The sequence below is a fragment of the Epinephelus lanceolatus genome, chromosome 17 (assembly GCF_041903045.1).
Source record: "Epinephelus lanceolatus isolate andai-2023 chromosome 17, ASM4190304v1, whole genome shotgun sequence".
In the NCBI taxonomy this organism is placed as follows: domain Eukaryota; kingdom Metazoa; phylum Chordata; class Actinopteri; order Perciformes; family Serranidae; genus Epinephelus; species Epinephelus lanceolatus.
The window spans coordinates 25,625,554-25,647,758 of NC_135750.1; the positions used below are offsets into that span (position 1 = coordinate 25,625,554).

Sequence of the window (22,205 nt, forward strand, 5' to 3'; positions counted from 1 at the left end):
ACAGTGGGTCCAAAAAATGAAGGGAAATCAACATTTTATTTTAAAACTATTACCTAAACTGTCCATTAAAATGATTTCAACAATGCAATCACCAGCATAAATCTTGGCATTGTACATTTCTGCAAACCATGAATATGTAACATTTGTTTCTATAAGTTAATGGTTAATATGTGGTTAGGTTAAGACACAGAAAATACTTAGTTATTGTCAGGGAAAGATCATGTTTTGACGAATATACCCACTTTTGGTGGCATGGTGGTAAAGTGGTTAGCATTGTCGCCTCACAGCGAGAGGGTTCCTGGTTCAAACTCAGGGTGGGGGAGCCCTTCTGTGCGGCATGCTCCGTTTTTTTCCAGGTGCTCCAGCTTTCTCCTACAATCCAAAGACATGCGGGTTAATTGGTGACTCTATATTGCCTGTAGGTGTGAATGTGAGCATGAACAGTTGTCTGTCTCTGTGTCAGCCCTGTGATAGTCTGGTGACCTGTCCAGGGTGTACCCTGCCTCTCGCCCAATGTCAGCTGGGATAGGCTCCAGCACCCCTTACAGGATAAGGGGTACGGATAATGAATGAATGAATGAATGAATGAATACCCACTTTTGGTGGCACAATCTCCGCTGGAAACGCAATGATGTCTTGCTTAAAAACAACTGATTTTGTTGTCTTGATTAGTGGTCTGCAGCTTGGTAGCTGTCTAACCCAGATGTCACGCCGTCCACCATTCCCTCCATCTCCTGATGACAAAGTCAGCTCATAGACATGTAACCAGAACTGAGTCACTTTAGAGACATTGATATGATACACATAAAATGTACAAATGTAATCATAGACTATAAAAACATTTGACATGACATATGGTGATGTCACTCATTGCTTTGCGGATTCCTGTGTAGAAGCCTCAAGTTCGGCATTTTGGCAGTCGCCATCTTGGTTTTTTAGAGCAAGAAGTGATCATATTTGGATGAGAGGGTGGAGCTATGGAGGTCCGATCTGACTGAGAGCCTGTGTACACTATCTTTAGACAGTCTGTCACTCAAAGTAGCCACACCCTTTAATTATGCCTAACTTTAAGCTTTTATCAAATGCAAACAGGTGAGTTATGTAACATTCACCTCCTGCACAGTTGAAATTAGCTAAAGAGACCAAAACCGTTTTTTGTAGCAGGCTGGAAACATCTTCATCTCTGCTATCCTATGGGGATTGACTGGCTTCTGGAGCCAGCTTCAAGTGGCCAATTGAGGAACTGCATTGCTTGGCACTTCCACATTAGTTTCAGTTTTTAGCCTTGGAGGTTGCAACATAAATGTAACATATTTGTGGTTTGCAGAAACATACAAAGTCAACAATTTTTTTTTATGACTGGGCTGAATTCAAAGAATGGATAGAAAACACATTTGCGAACTAGTCACCTCCATGTTTGCTCCTCTACTAGCAATTTACAAAATCCAGTAAATACTTGAATGGCACCTTTGTTAATACAAGGTCTGGTTGTCCCTGAAAGGCAAACATTTGAACTATTCTCCTACATAACTGGTCTGGTATTCGGACGTTTCTTTTCATGCTCACATCTTGTTTGAAATGAAGGTTATGTCAGTGACCCACAGATGATGATGACTTTCCAAATTATATGGTTTAATTATTTTCGGCAGCCCATAAAATACACCAGTAAGTGTTTCTGCCACAGCTGATTAAGTAGTTTTACTTTTATTGAGGTCTGAGTGCTGCTGACATATGATGTAGCAGTACAGTAAATCTTTGGTGGAAAACTTCACACCACTTTTGCACTTCAGCATTTTTGTTCTCTCATGATAGTGGTAAACATTTGGCAACAACATCTATTCGAATCACTCTGTCTGCTCCTCTCTTTTATGGCAGATCCAAACCCTCTGTACAAAGTTTAAACCTAATATACATTATACATAATGCATGTCTTCCCATGTTGTATTCATATTTGCATTAGCACTGAGGACCTTTACTGAGGTTTGTTCACAAAAAATGTCAAACTATCTAAATGGCTGATAAAAGCAGCGTTTGCTTGTATGATAAACAATCCAACCAAGGACACAGTGAAGCTTTGTAGCTTAATACTTAAGTTGATGTATGCATTGTCTGGGCAATGAGGGATGAGCACTGAGGATAAGGATAAGAAAGTGTCTTTGCTGATGTGTATGGGTGTCTGCTCACTATCAAGGATTCATGCTATGTCAGACAGAGAGTGGATCTCAGAGCTGAGAGCTGGGAAGACAAGAGCAGCTCTGCACAGAAATCATCCTGAGACACACTAGCGATGTAATTAGCACATGAATTATTTCTGTGCAATGACATGCCTCAGCGCCTCTTGACTTTGCTCTTGTCTGAGGAATGTCTCCATGTATATGACCCAAATTAGACATCTGCCAAATGCCAGTCCTTTACAGTCAGACACTGTTTCCCCCACTCCGGTAATCAAAAGTGGACAGTAACCTTTGCCGTGCTCTCGCAGCGTGCACTTTAGGTCTGTGCTGGCAACCTTGACAAGGGTACATCCAAATTGAGTAGCTTGTTAAGATGCTTATGACAAAGATTTATTGCCACAAGCGCATTTCAAATATGGCTCATTCAGAGAGAAAGCTGCTATCAAACGTTATTACACACCTGTTCATGCAGTTCATTGGTTTTGATAGTAAATAATCTCCCAAATATTATCATCAGGTATGATAAATGAGTGCTTATGGGTTCATTATAGTCATATAGGGGGAGACATATTCATAGTCTCCTGCTCTGTATATATGTGTTTAGTTAAGTGAAGTGGTAACTATACATTAATACCAGAATGCTTCTCTTTTGATGAGGATATTGATCCCCCCCATCTCCCCAAGGCTTACATTATTATCCCCTGGATTTACTCTGTAGAAATGGATTGGGCTTTGCAGATTAGTATTCAGCACATTACACTCCCTCTTCACCATAATGCTGTTGTGATTCTGTAATGGGCTGAGAGCAAATGAGAGCCTTGCAGCTGGAAGTGTGCTGTTTAGTATGTGTATTTACACAGTGTTTGTTTGCCTAAGTGCATGGGTATTCACATGCATATTTGTCTGGGAGTGTTTGTCTTTACAGCTTTTTTTTTCTTAGATTTTGATGTCCTGTTAGATTTTGTTTCCTCTCGTCGGGTTTTGCTATTTCTAAACTTGGAGAGGCTTGGCTACTTTTACCCTTTCCCCCACTCTGTGTGTTGGATAAAAGAGGCTCCTGTATGTCGTCAAGAGATTGACTAGCTTGTCTCCTTCTAGGGCCATTAAGTCCTCAAGATGCTGCTTTTGGAGGAGTTATTTGTTAAACCCACTCCACAGAAATGTTCGTGTTGGTAGGGGAGTGCACCAAAAGATCTAGTTTAATGGCGCAGCTGCCAACTATAAATGTCCTCTGGTTTTTATCTCAGACATATATTTGATCTCGAGAATCTTCCGTAGTTTTTAACAAGAAGCCTTCTCCACTTTTCTTACAAACCCGCTGGTGACGCTCAGAGAAACCTTTCATGAAAGTAGGCTATTTAAAGCACACACGCACACACTCATATTACCATTTATCTTATTTTTCTGTAAAAAAATCTGTGATTGTGATACTGGGATTCATGTGGAAACAGCTTGTTAATTGCTTTTGCTATAAGCTTCACAAGAGGATAAAACAAGATATTACTGCAGAGTGGTCAGTTTTCATAAAATGAAATATTTTCTCTGGCAGGCACATTAAGTAGCTAGTGAGTCTGCACATAATACCATGTTTTGTAGACTGTCACAAACACCTCCCCTCTAAAGAGGAAATAGCAGTTTTTGATGTGGACATCGCAGGAGCCAGTATTATTAGAATTTCATTCCATTTATGTGCCAGGGGTATTAGGGAGAAGATCTCTCTTCAATATGTGTGTTTCTCTTGAGCACATGTGTGCGCATCCACATCAGTTGCACAGTCTACTGTATATTTGTTTTGATGCATGCATGAATGTGTGCACAGGTGTGTACATCATCAAAGTAGAGATGCCATTTACAGCTGTGGATGGGGTGGTTTTGCATCCTCGTGGGAGCTGCTCCCAGAAGGGAGCTGCCTGTGCACCTGATTGAGACACTGCCAATTAGAGTGAGCAGGAGCGGACTGTGTGTGATTTGGCTGACACACTCTGAAATGACTGTTTGAGTCTTTGTTAGTGCTAAATTTTATTGGATTTTATTGGCTGGTTTCCACCTCTCTGAAAAGCCATCGACCCCTAAACCGTTATTTCATATTTATGCATCAGCATGTTGTCATATTACCTTTGACATGCTATATGAATCACATTATCATACTTTATTTGAGAGAGATGTTGATAAAAATAGTGGCTATAAATAACAGGATGCAGCTCTGACCTTCATTCTGGCTCTGTGCCGGCAGTTGCTGTAAACACGGCTCTTCTGCAATGAACAGTCTAGCAAGCTAATATTTATTTTCGGCTTTGTCAAGCTCTACTTCCTTGCAAAATTGCTGCAGGAATTTATTAATTTGGATAAATATTAATTGATACATTTATATAATTTAAATAGAGGCTGAGAGAGAGGAGGTGCGTGATCTGGGAAGGAAATTAGTCCCATTTTCTATCATAATATTCATATCATGATGACTTAAGGGTCATTTTGTTTTTTAATTCAGTGTGCAGTGTGCAGTGTATTATCACAAATATGCATGTCACCCAGTTTGCATATCACTAAATGCATGTTAAAATAATGAAAACATTATTATTGTGATCTTTGTCACGACCATCACTGTCATGATTGTTGTTAGTTTACCGTATATTTTCATGTTGCCCTACACTAATATTCAACATATTTATAGTAAGAACAACACATGGTCCACTGAGCAATGAAAACATGGTCTAATGAGGCATCTTTCACCCTATTTACTGCATCTGGATGAGTTTCCGGAGAAAGCAAAAGAATTCTTTCGACCTGCGATCCCTGTCGCCAGCTGTTAAACATGGTGCTATCTATAGCAGCTAGCTGTTGGCAGCAACTGTGTGGAAATAATTTGTTGCGGTGATTGCACTGCATGGCTGTGTAAAAACCATGGAATATGTGGCAAATTTACAGGACCAAATCAGCCTGTGGTGCAAGCAATTTTCTCTTCTGGTGTTCCCATATTCCAAGATGACAATGTCACCATAGCCCATACACACAAATTCAGTGGTTTCAGGTTTAAATTCAGCGTGAATCAGTTGGATTTGGGAGGTTCTGCAAAGCAGAATGTGAAGTACCTCCTTTGTCCCTCAGAAAAACTGGAGGCTTTCCTTCTTGAAGTATGGTTCAATTTCTCACTAGACATGGTTCAGGATGTGGCGTGACAGAAATCAATGAGGATTTAAGCTGCTGTGGAAAAAATAGTACTACTTCTTATTGCAGTCTGCAGATGAGTCCATTACTTTGTCCCAACCTTCATCGCTAAATGTGATTCACAATTAAAAACTTAAATAAAACGTATAGAAACAAACAACAACAGAATTGGAAAGATAAATAATTAGAACATTAGGAGTATAGTTTTAGCATGAAGCCAGTTGAGTTTGACCTGCTTAAAAAAACAGAATGAACTTTATTCTGGCCTAATGTTAACAAGCTACAGTTTTAATTAAGCTGAAGACTTTTTCCAAACACAAATGTCAAACGTAAGGGAGAGCGAGGCACAACCTCACGCGGGGTGAAATGTAACACAGACTTTTTAAGTGGTTACACAGGGTCGATCCTTTCATGCTTCGGGTCAGTTGACCACAATACCGCCAAACAGTGATCCGCGAAATTCCACAGAGATTGGACGTGTTTCAGCAGAGCTCAGTGACAAAGACTGTTTTTGGCTAGTCTGAGTGGGCAGAAGTTCGCTGCATAGATCAGCCTCTCATTGGGCGGAACGAGCCACCAGCTGAAGTCCCGCCCTACCACATCCGGTTGTGTAGCAGTTTTCAACTGTTTTCAACATGTCCTTTACTAACTTTTGCGGTGTTTGATCTTGCGGGGATGTAGCCATTTTTCTGCCATGGTTCGCGTCCTGTAGGCGATATTTTTGTGGGCGTGTTACACCAAAACCTGTTTCCCCCCGGCAATATTTTTGCAAGTGCACCGTTGCTGTGGCACCGCCCAGAACAATTCTGATTGGTTGAAAGAAATACAAGCAGCCGGAGCATTTTTTTCTCCAATCTTAAAGTGAGAGTCGGCCCAGCCAGACCTTTCTTTTCTTGAGAAAGGTCTGGTGAGCGAGACTAGTTTATGGCTGACATAAGTAAATTTCTTTTTTTATACTTGTTTTTCGATTACTGAGCTGTCTATGTAAGTCACTTATGTAACCAACTGTCAGCAGGTGTTAACAAGGCTTGATAAAATTTCCACACAACGGGGTTCGTTGTAACATGATGTTACAGCTAAGCCGCCTATAGCACATTTTCTCTATTTTTGCACTTCAAACGTATGCTCAGTTTGAACTCATGTCCTTAATTAAATGAGATGTACTTTGTATTTTAATTTGTCAGGTATCTTACTTACACAATTTCACAGCCTTGTCAATATTCCTCGACCAATAGGCTACTCACATTTTGACATGTGGATCAAGGTGATACCTATCCTTCCCCTGATGTAGAGGTATCTACATACATCTATCCGTCAATCTATCACAGATGAAAAGATATAAATATATAATATCCACACATACTATGTATCCGTCTGTTGATCTTTCCATCCATGAAGCATTGGTAGTAAGGTGTGGGCTGTACAGATGTTTGGATATCTATCAAACATAGATCCATAAACAGTAGCAAGCTACAGTATATAGATATAATTGTACTAAATTAATTGTGTTAACACACTTCTCCAGCTGGCGTTACAACTAAAGCCCTTTTCACACAGAGCACACAAAGCGCAGACCTCCGCCGACGAACCCGTTCATTGTGTATGTGCTACCGCGGTGCAAGAGCGCACCGCTCTGCCGCGGCGTCTGTGCGCCGCCAGCCTGCGCGCCGCCAGCCTGCGCTCGAATTGAAAATATTTTAATTTCACCGCAACGCACTGTGACGACACCTTGGCACGTCCAATAGCAGAGAAGACCCTAAAGTAGACCCAGAAGTGGTCACCATGGAGCTGTAGCTCCTGAAGGAGCCTGTACTCCCCCAAATCCTGTCTTGCGCGCCTTGCTCTCCGCTTGCTCTGCGCCCTACCCTGTGGTGGGCGCTGCGAAAATCGCGCTCTGTGTGAAAGAGGCTTAACTCTCTACCTGTTGCCACACCTATGGGGTATGTTGTAACCATAGGCGTTACCAGCCCATTTTTGAGGGTGCTGAAGCACCCCTAAAATTTGAGAGATTTTTTTTAAAAAAAAATTTTTTTTACTGTATGTCCCTTTTTAACAAGATAGAAAAGTGTCAAAACCATACAGTACTTGGTTGCAACGTAATATTTTAACAACAAAAATAAAGCAGCACCCCCTGCAGCCCCTTCTGTATTGTCCCTATCAATATAAACACTGGCTGTCAGCGTCCGCTCAATATGGTACACAAAGGGTTAACAATCGTTGGTGTCTACCATACATCCTGCCTCTAACCTCGTATTGCTCATCGATTGGCTCTACCATTATTTTGGTAACGTGTGATTGGTCCTCCCCAGCGCCGCTCTATCCACTGACTTTGTGGGTGCGCAACTACCGTACAGTTAACGGCAGTTCATGAGGGAACGACACGTAGACACACACGTGCGTTAGCGCTTCACAGCAGAGCACCGAGTGTGAACTGTGAGTCGGTTGGTTCAGTAAATAAGCTAAACAAACACCTGTGGATGTTAGGCTAACTGAATGGCGTTCCTTGGCAACTCTTAGCTAGATAATGAGATGCTAACGAGCTAATACTAGCTGAGCTAAGTTTGGCAACTATTAGATGAATATTATGCCAGAGAACATGAAATTCCACTTCACATGCTCCATCAGCAATCATAACGTTAGATGTCATGTAGTGATGACACAGTTCACATTAATGTTTGTAGTAAGATGACATGATATAAACAGTCTGAATAAATAAAGTGTAAATACTATAAATAATAGCTCCTTCAGTGACAGTCTTCAGCATCCATGGTGTGTGAAGGAGAGACTTTAGGAGAATAGAGATCCACTGCTCCCAGTAAAAACACCAACACTGAGTCATATTTATGTAATCGATATTGGGTGTAAGTGCAACATTTTGCACACAGTTGTATTATAATGATTTTGGAGCATTTACATTTTTGTTGATTTATTTTATTTATGTTTAACATGATGAAGCTGACTAACTTGTGTTGACATTATGGCTGTTCTTTAGCCTATATACATTCAGATGTTGTTTAATGAATTACACAATTGTAAAACATACAGTATGTTTTCCTCAGGTTACAACAATCAAAATCTATGACTGTTGCACCTCAGATTGTCCCACTGTTCACGTCTTGCATCAATATATTTTTTGTCAGATGACAAGTAGTAGAGAGACTGGAGGAGATGGAGGAGATGGAGGAGGAGAGGCAGGAAGAGAGACAGAAGGAAATGGAAGAGAGACAGGAGGAGATAGAGGAGAGACAGGAGCCTCACAGGTGAGATTGAATCGTGAAGGATATATGTTGATAGTGAGATTCAGCATTGTGACTAGGGGTAAGTAAAAATATTGATTCATGTATAATATGTTTTTACTCGATATCAATATCAATTTGGATCACTGTTACCAACCCAACTGCAGACCGCAGGCTGGTACTGAAGTTAAGCCCCTTCGGAGTATACTGTTATTGTTGTTATTATAGTTTACCCTGGGAAGCACATACGGACAGATGTGGTGAAGTTATCAGTGTATATTCATGTAACTGATAACATTAGAGAATACATTAACCAAGACATTCTTGTATTTAGTGAAGATATCTAAATATGCATTATAAAGCAGTGATCAGTTTCACATGACGTGAAATTGCATTAAAAAATCATCAATGTACAGGTCGCCGCCATGGAGCACTTTTATGTCCCTACCAATGTGAAAATCAAACCTACGCCCTTGATTAAAGCCAAGGTGCTACTGACTAGCTAACCGACTGGATGCCCATTAACATTATAACTCCTATTGTGTGTATTTATTATTATTTTGTAGATTTCAAGCACTTTTCTTTTTTGAAGTGTATTTTTATTTATGTATTTATATTATATAATACAGACGAGAAGGAAAAAGGCAGAGACAAACATTGAAAAAGTCAATTACTGTTAATGTGTTAATGTTACATGTTGTGCATTGCATTTCAAATAAAAGTCCAAAAGATAAGTCCAAGGTCCATTTTTGGTATTTTTGGTACTCACTATAGGGGGCTGGTTTACTCCAGAAACATACATACTGTTTATGTGTATGTTGAGGAGCTGCTGTATCAGAATGAGTTATCCTCCCCCAGAAATTAGGGTTACGATATGTTTCTTTTATGATTCCAATCCATTCCTCTTTTGCTGTGGCTCAGCATTTTAATTAGCTTTATCAGATTTGATGGTTTAGTCACAGACTTTCCCAAAAAGTGTTGTGCTTTTCTTTCACAAATGTGGGAATGAAATTGAGTTAAAATGTACAAAACAGTAAAATTTATCTTGCCTGGCCGGGCAGCTCTCTGGGTGCTCAGCACCCCTAAACCTCTGATCCTAGAATCGCCCCTAGTTGTAACAGTTCACTTCGGCCTCCTCTAAGTGCAACTGTAGAAGATAGGTAAGTTCTGATAAAAAAATAAAAATTAAAAAATAAAAGTGTTCAGTTGTAGCAGAGATGTGCATGTTGTTAGAATAGTTCCAGTTTCTTAAATAGGATAAAATAATATCAATACCAATTGAATATAATGGAAAAGGTAAAGCACCAGGTGGACTACCCCCCCACTCTTCTTCACAGAGTGGTACATTCCTGGTTAATTCACCAGGACGCTACAGCTGTGTTTTTCGTAATTGCCAATTAAGTTAAGTTTCAAAACCGTTGTTAGAGCCATTGTTTTTGACTGTTGTGTGCGTTCATTTCACTGTAAGTACCCTGCTTTAGTCACATATGAATACTGTATAGTTTATTTATGTATATTCTTCCCTTTACAGACAATTCTTGCTCCATTTCATGTCTGCTACTGCTGGTCATGCTAATTAGCCCACTTAGCAGCTGAGTGTATTCGGCGTTAGCTTCCACCTGCGCACAGCCAAATGTTTCTACATGTAATATGCATTCAGTATTTATGCTTTTCACATCAATTCTCATTGGGAGCTTGTTATATTGTTGCATTTACATTATATTTGTGAGTATGTTGGCATTTCATATGTATATAGTTGTGTTCATAGTCATTTTTGTTTGATATGAAGGCACGCTGCCTGCTTGCTTTGCTCATGTGTTGGTTAGTCCTTAGGTGTGATGGGTTTAGTGTGGGCAGCTGGCACCATTGTGGTCTCAGAGTTTCACCTTGTGGCAGTGCTATGCATAGCGGCTGATAAATCAATCCAGGCAACCTGTTAGTCTCCCTTTCCAGAAACCACACATACAAACAAACTCAGACTTTTATCAAAGTTGTTTTCCTGCACACCCTGTTAAGCCAGCTGCTGAGCAGTAAAGTTTTTCCTAACTGGAACTTCTAGGCTTTTTTTGTGAATTGACTGGTCACTGTGGTGTTTATTCTCCAGAAACCAAGTGTATGAGAAAAGTCACGACAAGCCATTGTGTATCTTTTATTCAGGTTTGGGGCTATTGGACAAAATGTGCCACTACATTAAGTAAAATTAAACCCTGAGACCATTTTTCATTAATTTCTGACATTTTAAAGACTAAACAATTAAGTGATTAATCAGAATAATCCGATTAACCAATTAATGTAATCAGTAGTTTCAGCCCTAATATTAAATAAAGTGACCATTAACTATGTGCCAAATGATGGCTGGGAAAAAAAGACAGTCATAATGATAATACACTTAATTCTGACTAATTTAAAGTAAATGTCATGTCATAAAAAGTCTCTCATTTCAAACTAAGACAAACTAAAATTAGATGGCTTGCAAGCTCTCCAGTTCACCAGTAGACACACACAATTGCACACCTTGAGTGACTATCAGCTTGCAGAATACGAGCCGCATGTTCTAATAAGTGCCTAATTGACGCCTGCTTCCACAGTTAATGACAAACTGAATGGCGAAGCTAATTATGAGTAAATTTTCTATGGACGGAGTGTTTCTGCAGACTGACACCAGGGGAGGGGACTTTCTCAGAGCACAGCAAGACATCCTTCATACTGTGAATCTAAATGACACTGTATGTTAAGCTAACACAGTATGGTGTCTGACAGAACTTGGTACGTGTAAGCTCACACACACATCCACACACATGCTGACTCCTTCAGTTAAGTGCCTGAATACGTTTTACTGAGCTAATTGAGGCTTTCTCGCCCGTTCCTGCTGCTCTGTCAACACGATCTGCAACAACAACAATCAGCTTCACAGAGATTTTGATTTTATTGCAGACATAAAAAAAGCAACAAGAATTGATATGAAATACAAATATCAATAAATTAGGAGTGCCTAGCTTGCAAGGGGGGAGCAGTTTGAGACATTTTATTAAGTCTTTTGAATGGTGTGATAATCATGTAATAAAATATGTTCCCAAAGAATGTAGCACTTCAGAAACTCTCCTCTCTGTCATAACGTAAGAGGCTTAGGCCGGCTTCATGACGCTAACTTCCTATCATTTTAATAGGCTGCCAGACACTAACTTCTGTATCATTTTAATAGGCTGCCAGTCAAACAAGGAAACACAGAGTGAATGGTGAAATACGTTGTCAGTCACAGAGCCTTGCCACAGGCGATTAAACAACTTTGGTCTCCACATTGCATGGGTGTAGCATCCATTTTTATTTATGGTACATCTAGTCCTAAAAAATCCACAGGTGCTACCTTAGTAGTGTGTCTTTTTTTCACAACCGTGAACTTCCTCTGAACCTTTGAAAACTGAGCGTGGCACAACAAGCTCTTCTTTTTACTTCAGCTTGTTACTGAGAGCTGAAGAAGGGTATTTCTAGTGGTGCGAGGAAGGTGGGTGTTTGTGAGATCTCTGACAGGGAAGCAGTGATGTAGAGTTTCATGGTATAGTCACAGTTAATGCTGGGGACTGTCATGGACAAGACAGCACCACTGGAGATGTGCAACATAATTATAGTGTCTGTTTTAGCAATGTATATAATACCCCATACTACAGCCCATTTAAATATCCATGCTCCTTGCTTGTTACATGTCATCCTGCAGCGTTCTGCAGTTCCTTAAGTCTTAAATGGCATTGCATTTATTTATCTAAAAATAAGGGCGTAATTGCTATTAAATGTCTTAAATCAATCGTTTAAAAGCCTTTAAAAGAAGCTAAGACATAGGAAGTAGGATTTTATTGATTGTATTTTTTTGACATTGCATTGTACAATCTCAAAATAATTGGACCCTTTTTTTTTGTTTAATAATTTGCCAATTGCCCCTCGCATTAATGTCAGGATAGCCGCACCAGCAGCACTCATGATTATTTAAAACCTCGATGCTCTGAGCATGTGATCTACTGTCTGCACATTCACAGAAAATTGGCTATTTAACCAAATTTTCATAGCATAGCTGAAACCAGCAGAAGGCAGTGCATACGAGGCTTGTGTATTTTATGCAAAATGTTTTTCAAACTAAGCTTGATGAGACTCAAAGCAGTGGAATCCAACATGCAAAGTAAGACACACAAAAAACCCGCCAACAAACACCAGGTATTTCCCAGTTCTCTTCAACCCTCAACTTTGCCATGCAACATTTGGGCTAAGTAATCGATGTCAGTTCATGTCTTGTTTTCCTGATTTTTTGTTATTGTAAAAATAGGAATTGGAATTTCATTCCAAGTGGCATTCAAATAGTCTTAAATCTAATTTTCCTTAAGCTGTAGGTACCCTGTCCTGTGTTCTGTCTATGCTGACACTAGCAGACAATCATATTTTTGTCAGTAACAATTATATTATTGGATTTTTTTTCTGATGCAGTATAAATTGAATAGTTTATCAGCAGCTTAAAACACATGTACAATAATACTATGTTTCTTTTTGATATGATAAATAATCGTGCGTTCCATCATTGACCTTTAGTTTGTTCCAGCATTTTCGACAAATATATTACTTAGATCATCAGGTCGAAAATGTCACCAATTTAAATAACGCCAATTAAAATCAAAGCTACCCCCGACGTTCATTTCATAGATAATTTTTCTCATATCCTGCCAGGTCTGTTTCAGACTGCTGTGTCGTGATTTGATGTTGACAGGCAGTGTGCTCCCCTGGGTGCAAGCTAATTTAAAAAGCAGCCATAGAGTAGCAGATGCCAGATTAGTGTCAGAGCAAAGTGACTGATGAGGAGCCTCCTGGTCGCTCGGTCACATGCTGGCACTGTTGTACATATGCTTTTGCTCATGGCCCCTCGGTGCTCCGTAATAAACGAGTGATTTGTATCTACATGCTCAGCTTCTATTAACTGAGGGTTAAATGACACTTATGCTGCCTCTTCTGTTTTTGCAGCGAGGTATATCTAGCTGTTTGTAGTAGCTTCGTGCAGCAACAAACCACTTTGACTCTTTGTGACACAAATTTAATTTGAGTGGCGAATAATTGTATTAGTCCATCAATATGGGTAGTTAGTTCTGCACCACAACCACAAATGTAATGTGACCGTAGAGAATGAGGTTCCTGAATGGCACTGAAAATTGCATGCTATTGATTAACAATTATTTATATGGCAGAGAACAAATCCTAAATGCCAATGAGATTATGGGGAAGCATTGTTATGTTTATTATGGATACTATATCTCTCTCATGAATCTAAGAATAGAAAAGGCATTAAAAATATGTTCTGCTAATGGCACATTTTACATCCTGTGAGCCTCCTGGTGTAAATTGGTGAAGACACCATATTCTGTTTTTGTTCAAAAAGGGGTTGAATGACTCAGAACAACAGGCTGTGACAAGTTTTTACCTATGTGTCTATTTATGGCCTTTCCCTAGGAGCTACACTTTCACTCTGTTCATGTCTTTTCCTGTCCTCTGTTCTCTAGAAAAAAAGACAAAGGGAGCTGGCTCTTATCCATGTTCACATTCAGTCTCATGACTCAAGGGCATTAAGGTGCCGGCAGCTTGCTGTAGTTTGATTGACTGTAGACCATAGGACAGCCCAGAGAAACAAGTGGGACACTCCCAAAATACTCAGGAGAACACAATGACAAAACAGTGTTCTTCAAGATCAAGTGGCTTTTTTTTTTTTTACTGCAGGAAAATGACAAGTCTGAACGACACATGCTAAATGTTAATGCTGAAAGTTGCTATGTCTGCTGTGATCCTGCATCTGAAAGAGATGCGCAGGTGTTCATGCTGCTCACCAGTTGTGTTGCTATGGCCTTCCTTTCAAGGCTGAAAAATTACACACTGAATGCACAAAGTATTCAAGACACTCCTTGAATATAGTAGTCTGATGAGGTGAATCCAGGTGGATGCCATTATCCCCTTTAAGCATATGTAAAGGGGATAATTGTCAGAATTGTCAAATTTTACTTTCAGAATGTGCTTATGTTTGATTTAGTAGTCAGTATTTTACATGATCCTGCTTTGAAATCTGGCATGTGTGCACTGAGCTGCATGCCATCGTGCAACCGGCCCAGCTGTCTGCATTTGTGATGCATTTGTCTGTTTTTTTTTTTTTTTTTTTTATTGGGGATGCTGCCAGTCACTGTCGTATGCAATTTAAGAAAGAGAAACAACATATTTTACAGTATACATGGTATGAAGTCGAAGCATTTAGGTTCAAGTAGTATTTCATGTATTTTTTTTATATTTTATATAGCCACGCTTTGCAGCTTCCAACTGCTTTTAATTATTATGGGTGGGTTTGTCACAAGAAGCAACAACATTCAGAAAGACACCCAGAAATGTTTTCCTCTGGAAAGCATTAGTGAATAGTGGATTTGAAGTCAAAAGGTGCTGACACAGATCTTCAGAGGTTAACCCGTGTTTCTGTAAATCTCAGAGGTTAGAGCAGGTGCTTGTTAGCTGCAGAATAGCTGATATATTGTATGAAGGCTCCTTGTTGTAAATGTATTCTGAAGTCTGTTTCCCTTATTGGTCCAAAAACTTAATACAGCTTTATTTGAGTCTAGACTTGAAAAAAAGGACCGTAAACACAGCAAATACCAGCTAAAGACGATTGCAGGGTATAGCTACCTCCTCCCCAGCACTTTTCCCAAAAATAAGGAATACAGTTTGCATAATAGAGTGGCTTATTATCCAAATATGAAAAGACAGCTAAAAGGAGCCAGCTGTGTGCTTGTGAGCTGACTACCATTAGTGGCCAGATGGAAGTCTGAGTGTTAGCTTGGCCTGACACTTGACTTGGCTGAGAGCTTTATGGTGAAATGCCTCCAACAGCTAAAGCTTGACAAGTCATGCTTTGCCAGAGTCAATACTGTATAATAACGAAAGGTCTCTTGTGTCTTCAATATGTTGGTTAGTTAGTAAGTTAGCTGAACACTTCTCTCACTTTCTTTCCCGCCAGTACCCTAAGGTGGTCAGAGTGATGGAGGCATACCATTAAATAACTGATTGGTTTTTTTGCACTGCAGCTGAGTGCAGACTGATAGCCAAATTGTTCATTTTCATTTAGGTCTGCATATGTTGACATCAGAGTGCAGCAGACTACCAGTGCTTAAATGGAAATATGATTCTCTAAGTAGATGTATGCCCCTTGCCCTGGAGCTGCCTCTGGGCTGAGCCCCAAGTGTTGTAAATTCCTAACAACGCCCCTGCTGTACACACACAATTCATTCTCCATTGGTTAGGGGAATTAACTGTGAAGTGCAGGCATGGGGATGTGTGTGTGGAGAAAGAGAGATGAGAATGACCCCAAACTATTGGCTCTATTTGTTATGTGGTCGCTGAGCTTGTGGAGCGGGGATGGGTGGATTTAGTGAAGAGGGTAGAGGTCTCTCATTTTCACTGATAGGGGGGCTCAGACATTGAGGGAATGACCAAAGAGTGGTGAGATCCAGTCAACTTCAATTACGGCCCCTTGCAGTTTTCCCAGAGGTGAACTATAGTGCCTTTAAGGGGGAATCAATGAGGTGACAAATTGTTGTGGACAGCAACCCCTTTTAGTTGTTGTGTTGTTGTGCCTGGATGCTACTCTAAGCATGTGTGTGTGCAAGTGTATTTGAATGTGTGTCTGTGTTTGTTTGGCAAGCCTATATAAATGTGCAGCACTCCCCATTTATGATAATTGAATGCTTTGGTCCATTTGTGTTTTGGTGGTTTATTTTCTGCTAGTGGCTTTAATGGCTTGTTATCTGTCTAAACCTGTTTTTAAACGTTTTCTAATGGGTGTTCACATGCATCACCCTCTGATGCTCAGTGCTGCTTTGTTTTTATCTCACAATAACAGTGTTCAGGTTTTTCTCAAGGTTATTTTTGCTGTGTCAAGCTCCTGTCATATCTGAGGATGTCTGATGGCTGATGAGTGTGGACTTGCTCGAGTGAATAGAGAAACATATGTAGCTGAACTAATTGAGTGTTTTAATGGTGGAAGGAGTCCATATGAATGCTTTGTGCATCAGCGATTGTATTCTGGGAGATTGCTGGTAAATAATGCTGGTGGTAGTATGGGAGAGCTCAGAGCTGGGAAGAACAATTCTAATCACAAAAAAGTGAAAATGTATTCACAATACTTTAAACCACAGATATTGATTTCTTGAAGTATAAAGATATTGATATAGGTTGATGCAAGAAATATAAATGAATTCAAGCTGTAGCCTACATCTACACCATTAATGTGTGTGTGTGTGTGTGTGTGTGTGTGATTTCAATTTGTCAGCTTATTTATTTCTTACTGCTATTATAGATTTTTCACTTCAGATTTTAGAACATACTGCCAACACAAATGCAACATTAATACAAGAGAACCCTCTCATTACATGTGTTTTTCCAAAGCTTGTATAGATATCAAACTAGCAGGTAATGAACCGAACAGACAGCTGACTACTCTGGTCCATGTTATCAGTGTGAAGATAAAAGTATCTGTTGTTGTTAACCTGTGAGAGGCCTGACATTGTTATCTGTTACTAAGGAGTCATATTGTTTCACTTTAATTGTTTGAATTTCAGTATTCCAGTTAGAAATGTGTGCACCCGTCTCTGTGCAGCTGACTGAGGAGCATGTGTATAGACCTGGTGTCAATAATACATGTCACATAATTGATTTAAACATGCAGCAGGATATGACTTCATGTAATGTGCTTGTAGGGTGCTTTCGTATCATTGTTTTATGCATGCGTGCCTAGTTATTGTGTGTGTGACTGTTGTGTTGTATCAGACATGCTGGTGTGATGTTTACTACACTACAATCTTCTCATGAGGCCGGTGTTAATTAGACACGACAAGTTCACTTAGCATTTGGTACAAAAGTCAGCACGCGGTTAGTGAACACTGTATGTGCATGTTCATGATTGCTATGTGGTGCAGCTGTGGCTACAATGACGCACAGGAGTGAGTGCTTGTAGTTTCACAACCTTGATCACAAAGACACAATAGCATGAGAAAAATGAAACAATTTTGTCACAAAGCAGACACAGAAATGCAAGTGCTTTGAATGAGTGAACAGTGAATTAGTACATGATTATTGTGTACCAGGTAGGCCTCTACTTGGTGTGATGTGAAGTCCAAAAATAGCACGTCTAGTACTGTACGTGTAGTTGCTGTACAGATGTATTGTAAGTTGGACATATACACTGTCTGTAGTAGGTGAGACCCAATGCAGTGCTTCTGTCTAGCCACCTGTGATCTCTGGCTAAGGTAGGTACCAGCTGGTCATTGAAAGCTACCAAGCACATCTCTACATTAACCTTCCATCACATTTCAGCTTGCCACCTCTTCACTTTCAGTGTTTATTATTAATCCAACATTTTTGAAACATTCCTCCTCATTTTTTTCTGACAGCTCCCCAACAGGCACCCAGGAGGCCATGATATTAATGCAACACATTTCTTTTTCTTTGTCTCTGCAGGAAAAGAAGAGTATGTCGCCACCTTCAAAGGATCTGAGTTCTTCTGCTACGACTTGTCCTTGAACCCGATTCAAAGCAGCAGTGATGAAATCACGTTGTCATTCAAAACCCTACAGAGGAATGGACTGATGCTGCACACGGGCAAATCAGCTGATTACGTCAACCTGGCACTGAAAAATGGGGCTGTCTCACTCGTCATTAATTTGGGGTCTGGAGCCTTTGAAGCTCTTGTGGAGCCAGTCAATGGGAAATTTAATGACAATGATTGGCATGATGTCAAAGTAACAAGGAATCTACGTCAGGTAACAGTACAGAGGGTGATGCAGAAACTCAGTAAAATGAATCAAAATAAATGCACTTAAATCATTACCATCATACAATATATTTTTTTTTTCCAGACATTGTAATTGGATTGCTAAATTGAATCATGGTGGTGTATGGTGGAGATAAAACAGAACCACAAGTGAGCAGGGACATCTAGATGTGAATCAAGAACTCTATTAAGTTACAGTTTAAAGGAGAAAAGAAAGGCATTGCTTTAAGCAGCATTCAAAGCATTGAGGCTCATTAAGATGCTATGTAACAAATAAAACGCTATGCCTTCTTTGATATGACATAAAAAATTATAAGATATATTAGATAAATGGGTTATTTACCCTTAAAAGCAACTGTTTTAAATATTTAAGTGAAGTTAAAATATGAGTGAACTCATGTCAGTGCTGTGGGAATAGTCCCCATCAACAAAATATTTTCTTCTGTTGACCATGATTTTAATTTGTGTTTGTCGGCGCTTGTTTGAATGCCAGTACAGTTAGTGAGCACTCATTTCTTTTAAGGACGACATCACTGATGAGAGATTATTTCGTGAGATGCAAGAAAAGCATTTAAAAGCAGACTTTTGAGACAATATATAAACATTATGTAAGGATAACCAAATGTAGGGTCAGCTTTGAAATGCTTTAATGAGAACAGGTGAAGCCCTCTAACAGGATCCATAGGTTCTAATTGGCTCTCCTACATGACCTTGACCACTCACCTCTGCATTATTAACTCTGAAAAGACTAGTGACAGTGTGACCTGGTTAGGCAGCATAAGATTTCTTATAAATTAAGACTTCTTTAGAGCAGCAGCTTGTGCCACTAAACATCCGGAAACATCACAGGATGGTTCATTGAAGACCTCCCGTCGATTGTGCCAAGTGCATGTGGCAGCGCTGCTCAAAAATGGGGAACTGGCCAGAATTGGTTCTTGCCTGATTCTCACCAAGAGCAGAGGAATCACATGGGATAAAAAAAAGGTGTAAAGCAGAGCCTTTGGCTGTAGCGAATGTCCAAACTCATCCACCTGTAAGAACAGATTGTCCTGGCAAGAGAGAAGCAACAGAGGTATGTAATTGTTTGTTGCATTGCAAACAGACTAAGTACTACTGATTTGTACCAGGCCAACACTAAATGGTGTCAGGATGCAGCTGCCACTCTACTAGTGGCAGACCACCCTTGGATGAAAATAGTGCCAATCTGTTGGACTGATGGCCGATCCAAAGGCTTGCTGAGGCCACACATCAACATGTTGTTAGTGACTTTCAACAACAACAACCCGCTCCCCCATGTCAATTGATGTAAGCCACCACTGAGTCAGTTGTTGGTTGGAATTTGACAATTTCACATCCCTGCTGTCTAAAAGCTGCCATAACTATAACAAGGCCCTGATCACTACTTCTGTTCACAGTAGGTTGATGTGTTATGACTTGCTCTGCCCAAGGGGTCTATTACCACAGGACATGGGATTTCCTCCAGAACTCCAGGGCCTGATTGGCCACAGAAAAACTCAGCCCAACGTGTAACATGGCATTTGGGATCTAACCCCTAGTGAACAAACCACTGCTGTAGATCCTGTGTGTTGCATCACAGCTAGGCCAGTGACATGTAGCCCTGTTAAATCTACTGTATTATGTCCTCAATCAGACTCTGGGTAAAGCATCTGTTGACCTGAATAGTAGGGACTACTCTTTTAGTGCTGGTTTAACTGAATTATATGGAAACAAGTCCCACTCTGGGACTAACCTTCAACGTATTTTAGATGAAAGAGAAACAGTGAAAATTGGCACTATTTATGAATTTATCAGGGGTAAATCCAAGAGAGGTCTTGCATCACCTGGTGTTCTTGGGGGCCATGTAGTAGCCAAAAAAAAAAGATGTCTTTGCTTGTCTTTCACTGAGACCCCTACCCTCAGTCGCAGCTCCGAGTCAGTTGAGTGTTTAGACAGTAGGCTTCCTGGTTAATGCTGACTCTGTGCATACAAGGTGGTCAAGGCATAGAGACACTGGAGAACCAGCACAACCATCCAGAAATAGGGTTTGTCAATGGGAGCAGACTGGCTTCATTGCCATTATTTGTCCCAGCAATTGTTCCTTCACATTATACTGAGAGAAATCCATTGCTGCTGCTACAACACAGTTGAGAAGTTCCTGGTCTGGATGTTGTTGACAGGTTAAGGTTAAGGGGCGCATCTTAATGTGCTGAAGATAAGTGGATACTTAGATGTTTATAATGACCTTAAGTGGACTGTTGCCCTAAAAAAAACTATTAGCTTTTCAAGTTTGCTGAAGCACGAAGGACCTGTCAGACTGTGTAGCTCGTGTTAAACAGAACAGCACATATTTTCTTTCTGTTTACCCTTCGGTATCAGACAGATTATTTTGACCTACATAAAACACTCAAAGATTTTACCAGACCAGAAATACAAAGCCCTCTCTAGATTTGTTTCTGCTCATTTGGTGGGAAACATTTGTCTTCACCCCAGCACCAAAGCTGCTTCTTTTGCATAATCAGCAAATTGATTATTGGTAAACCTAAGGATTTGGCCAGCTTGAACATTCACTGCATTCAAATTGTGAAAGAAAACCAAGCATATTGAGTGCATGCTCTGTGGGGGAATCAAAATGACCATCCTCCTCATTCTGTGTCAGGGTCTTCTTTGCTTTGTCTCATTGCAGTAAAGTGATCCTAAAGTTCATCAATAAGACCAATGGAGGTACAGTATTGTATGAGCGCCGGAGAGTCTGATACAATGGATTGGTCTCCAGCCTAAAACCAAGTACCAAAGAATGCAAATACTAATACCAATAAAATAAAAAAGCTTTAAAGTGGTCTTGAACTTGGGACTTTCTAAAAGAGGGTCAACTGATGTGCTTTAGGCATTCTTTCTTATAAACCATTTGATGTCTGTCAATCATAACCCTTTGTCAGGTTTGGTAAGGGAGTTGTTTCTGCTACTCAACAGTCTGGTCACATACAACACATGGTGCAAAAAACACCATGAGGAACTTAGGGAGTCACTGGTTGAGCTCTGGCACCTCTTGTGGAGCATTACTGTTATTTCCTTAGTCTGCTTTTTTCTTGTTAAACTTATTTTGCCCTTTTTTTCCTCTATGTTACTAACATGCTTTGGAAACTAACATCATTCATGGAATGTGTCATTCTACTAACCAGTATGGTTTTTGCCGTTTAACAATGTACTAACAGTATTGACCATCATATATTATTTGAGTAACAATCGTTATTCTGTTCACAGTTTTTAATTTCCTTTCTCCCCCCTTTTCCACAAAGCACTCAGGCATTGGACACGCTATGGTAAACAAACTACATTGTTCGGTAGATATCATTCTAATTGTTTCTTAGTTTGGGTTTGCCGTGTGTTTCTTTTCTTTCTTTTTTTACTGTAGACGTCATTTACAAAAAAAGGGAAATTGCGGTTGGTACTCTTCTGCTTACTTTTCGAATCCTTTTTAATTTCTTGGTTCATTCATTGGTTTCACCCTCTTTATTTCACTTGTTTCCTGTCCAATTCTGTTTGGTCCACCTTTTTAGGAGCATCATTTCGAGCCTTTTGCATCAAGCTGTGGTTAATATTGAGGACCCTCTCCTGTCTGGCTGGCCTGATGCTCTTTGGCTCAGCCAGTTGTATCCCCATTCACTTTGCATGGCATGCACTTTGACTAAGTGTTGCAAATGTCAAACTGCCCATTTGTCAACATGAATGTGACAGTTGAGCTGTGTTTGTCATTGGTGCTTCTCTGGTGCGTTCTTATTTCTCTTTGTGGTTTTGCAG

General features: G+C 40.0%; 1 protein-coding gene across 34 annotated transcripts in view; it reads left to right on the forward strand.

Moving 5' to 3' along the window:
• Nucleotides 1-22,205, forward strand: part of LOC117248330 (neurexin-1a) — a 286,729-nt gene that overhangs the window by 89,969 nt on the left and 174,555 nt on the right. For 24 of the 34 annotated variants that reach the window (XM_078176214.1, XM_078176215.1, XM_078176233.1 and 21 more), the window contains 2 exons: nucleotides 18,095-18,396; nucleotides 21,704-21,727. In XM_078176214.1, coding sequence (XP_078032340.1) covers nucleotides 18,095-18,396; nucleotides 21,704-21,727 — 326 coding nt within the window. The remainder of the gene's footprint in view (nucleotides 1-18,094; nucleotides 18,397-21,703; nucleotides 21,728-22,205) is intronic. The other 10 variants (XM_078176218.1, XM_078176221.1, XM_078176228.1 and 7 more) reach the window with 1 other exon arrangement.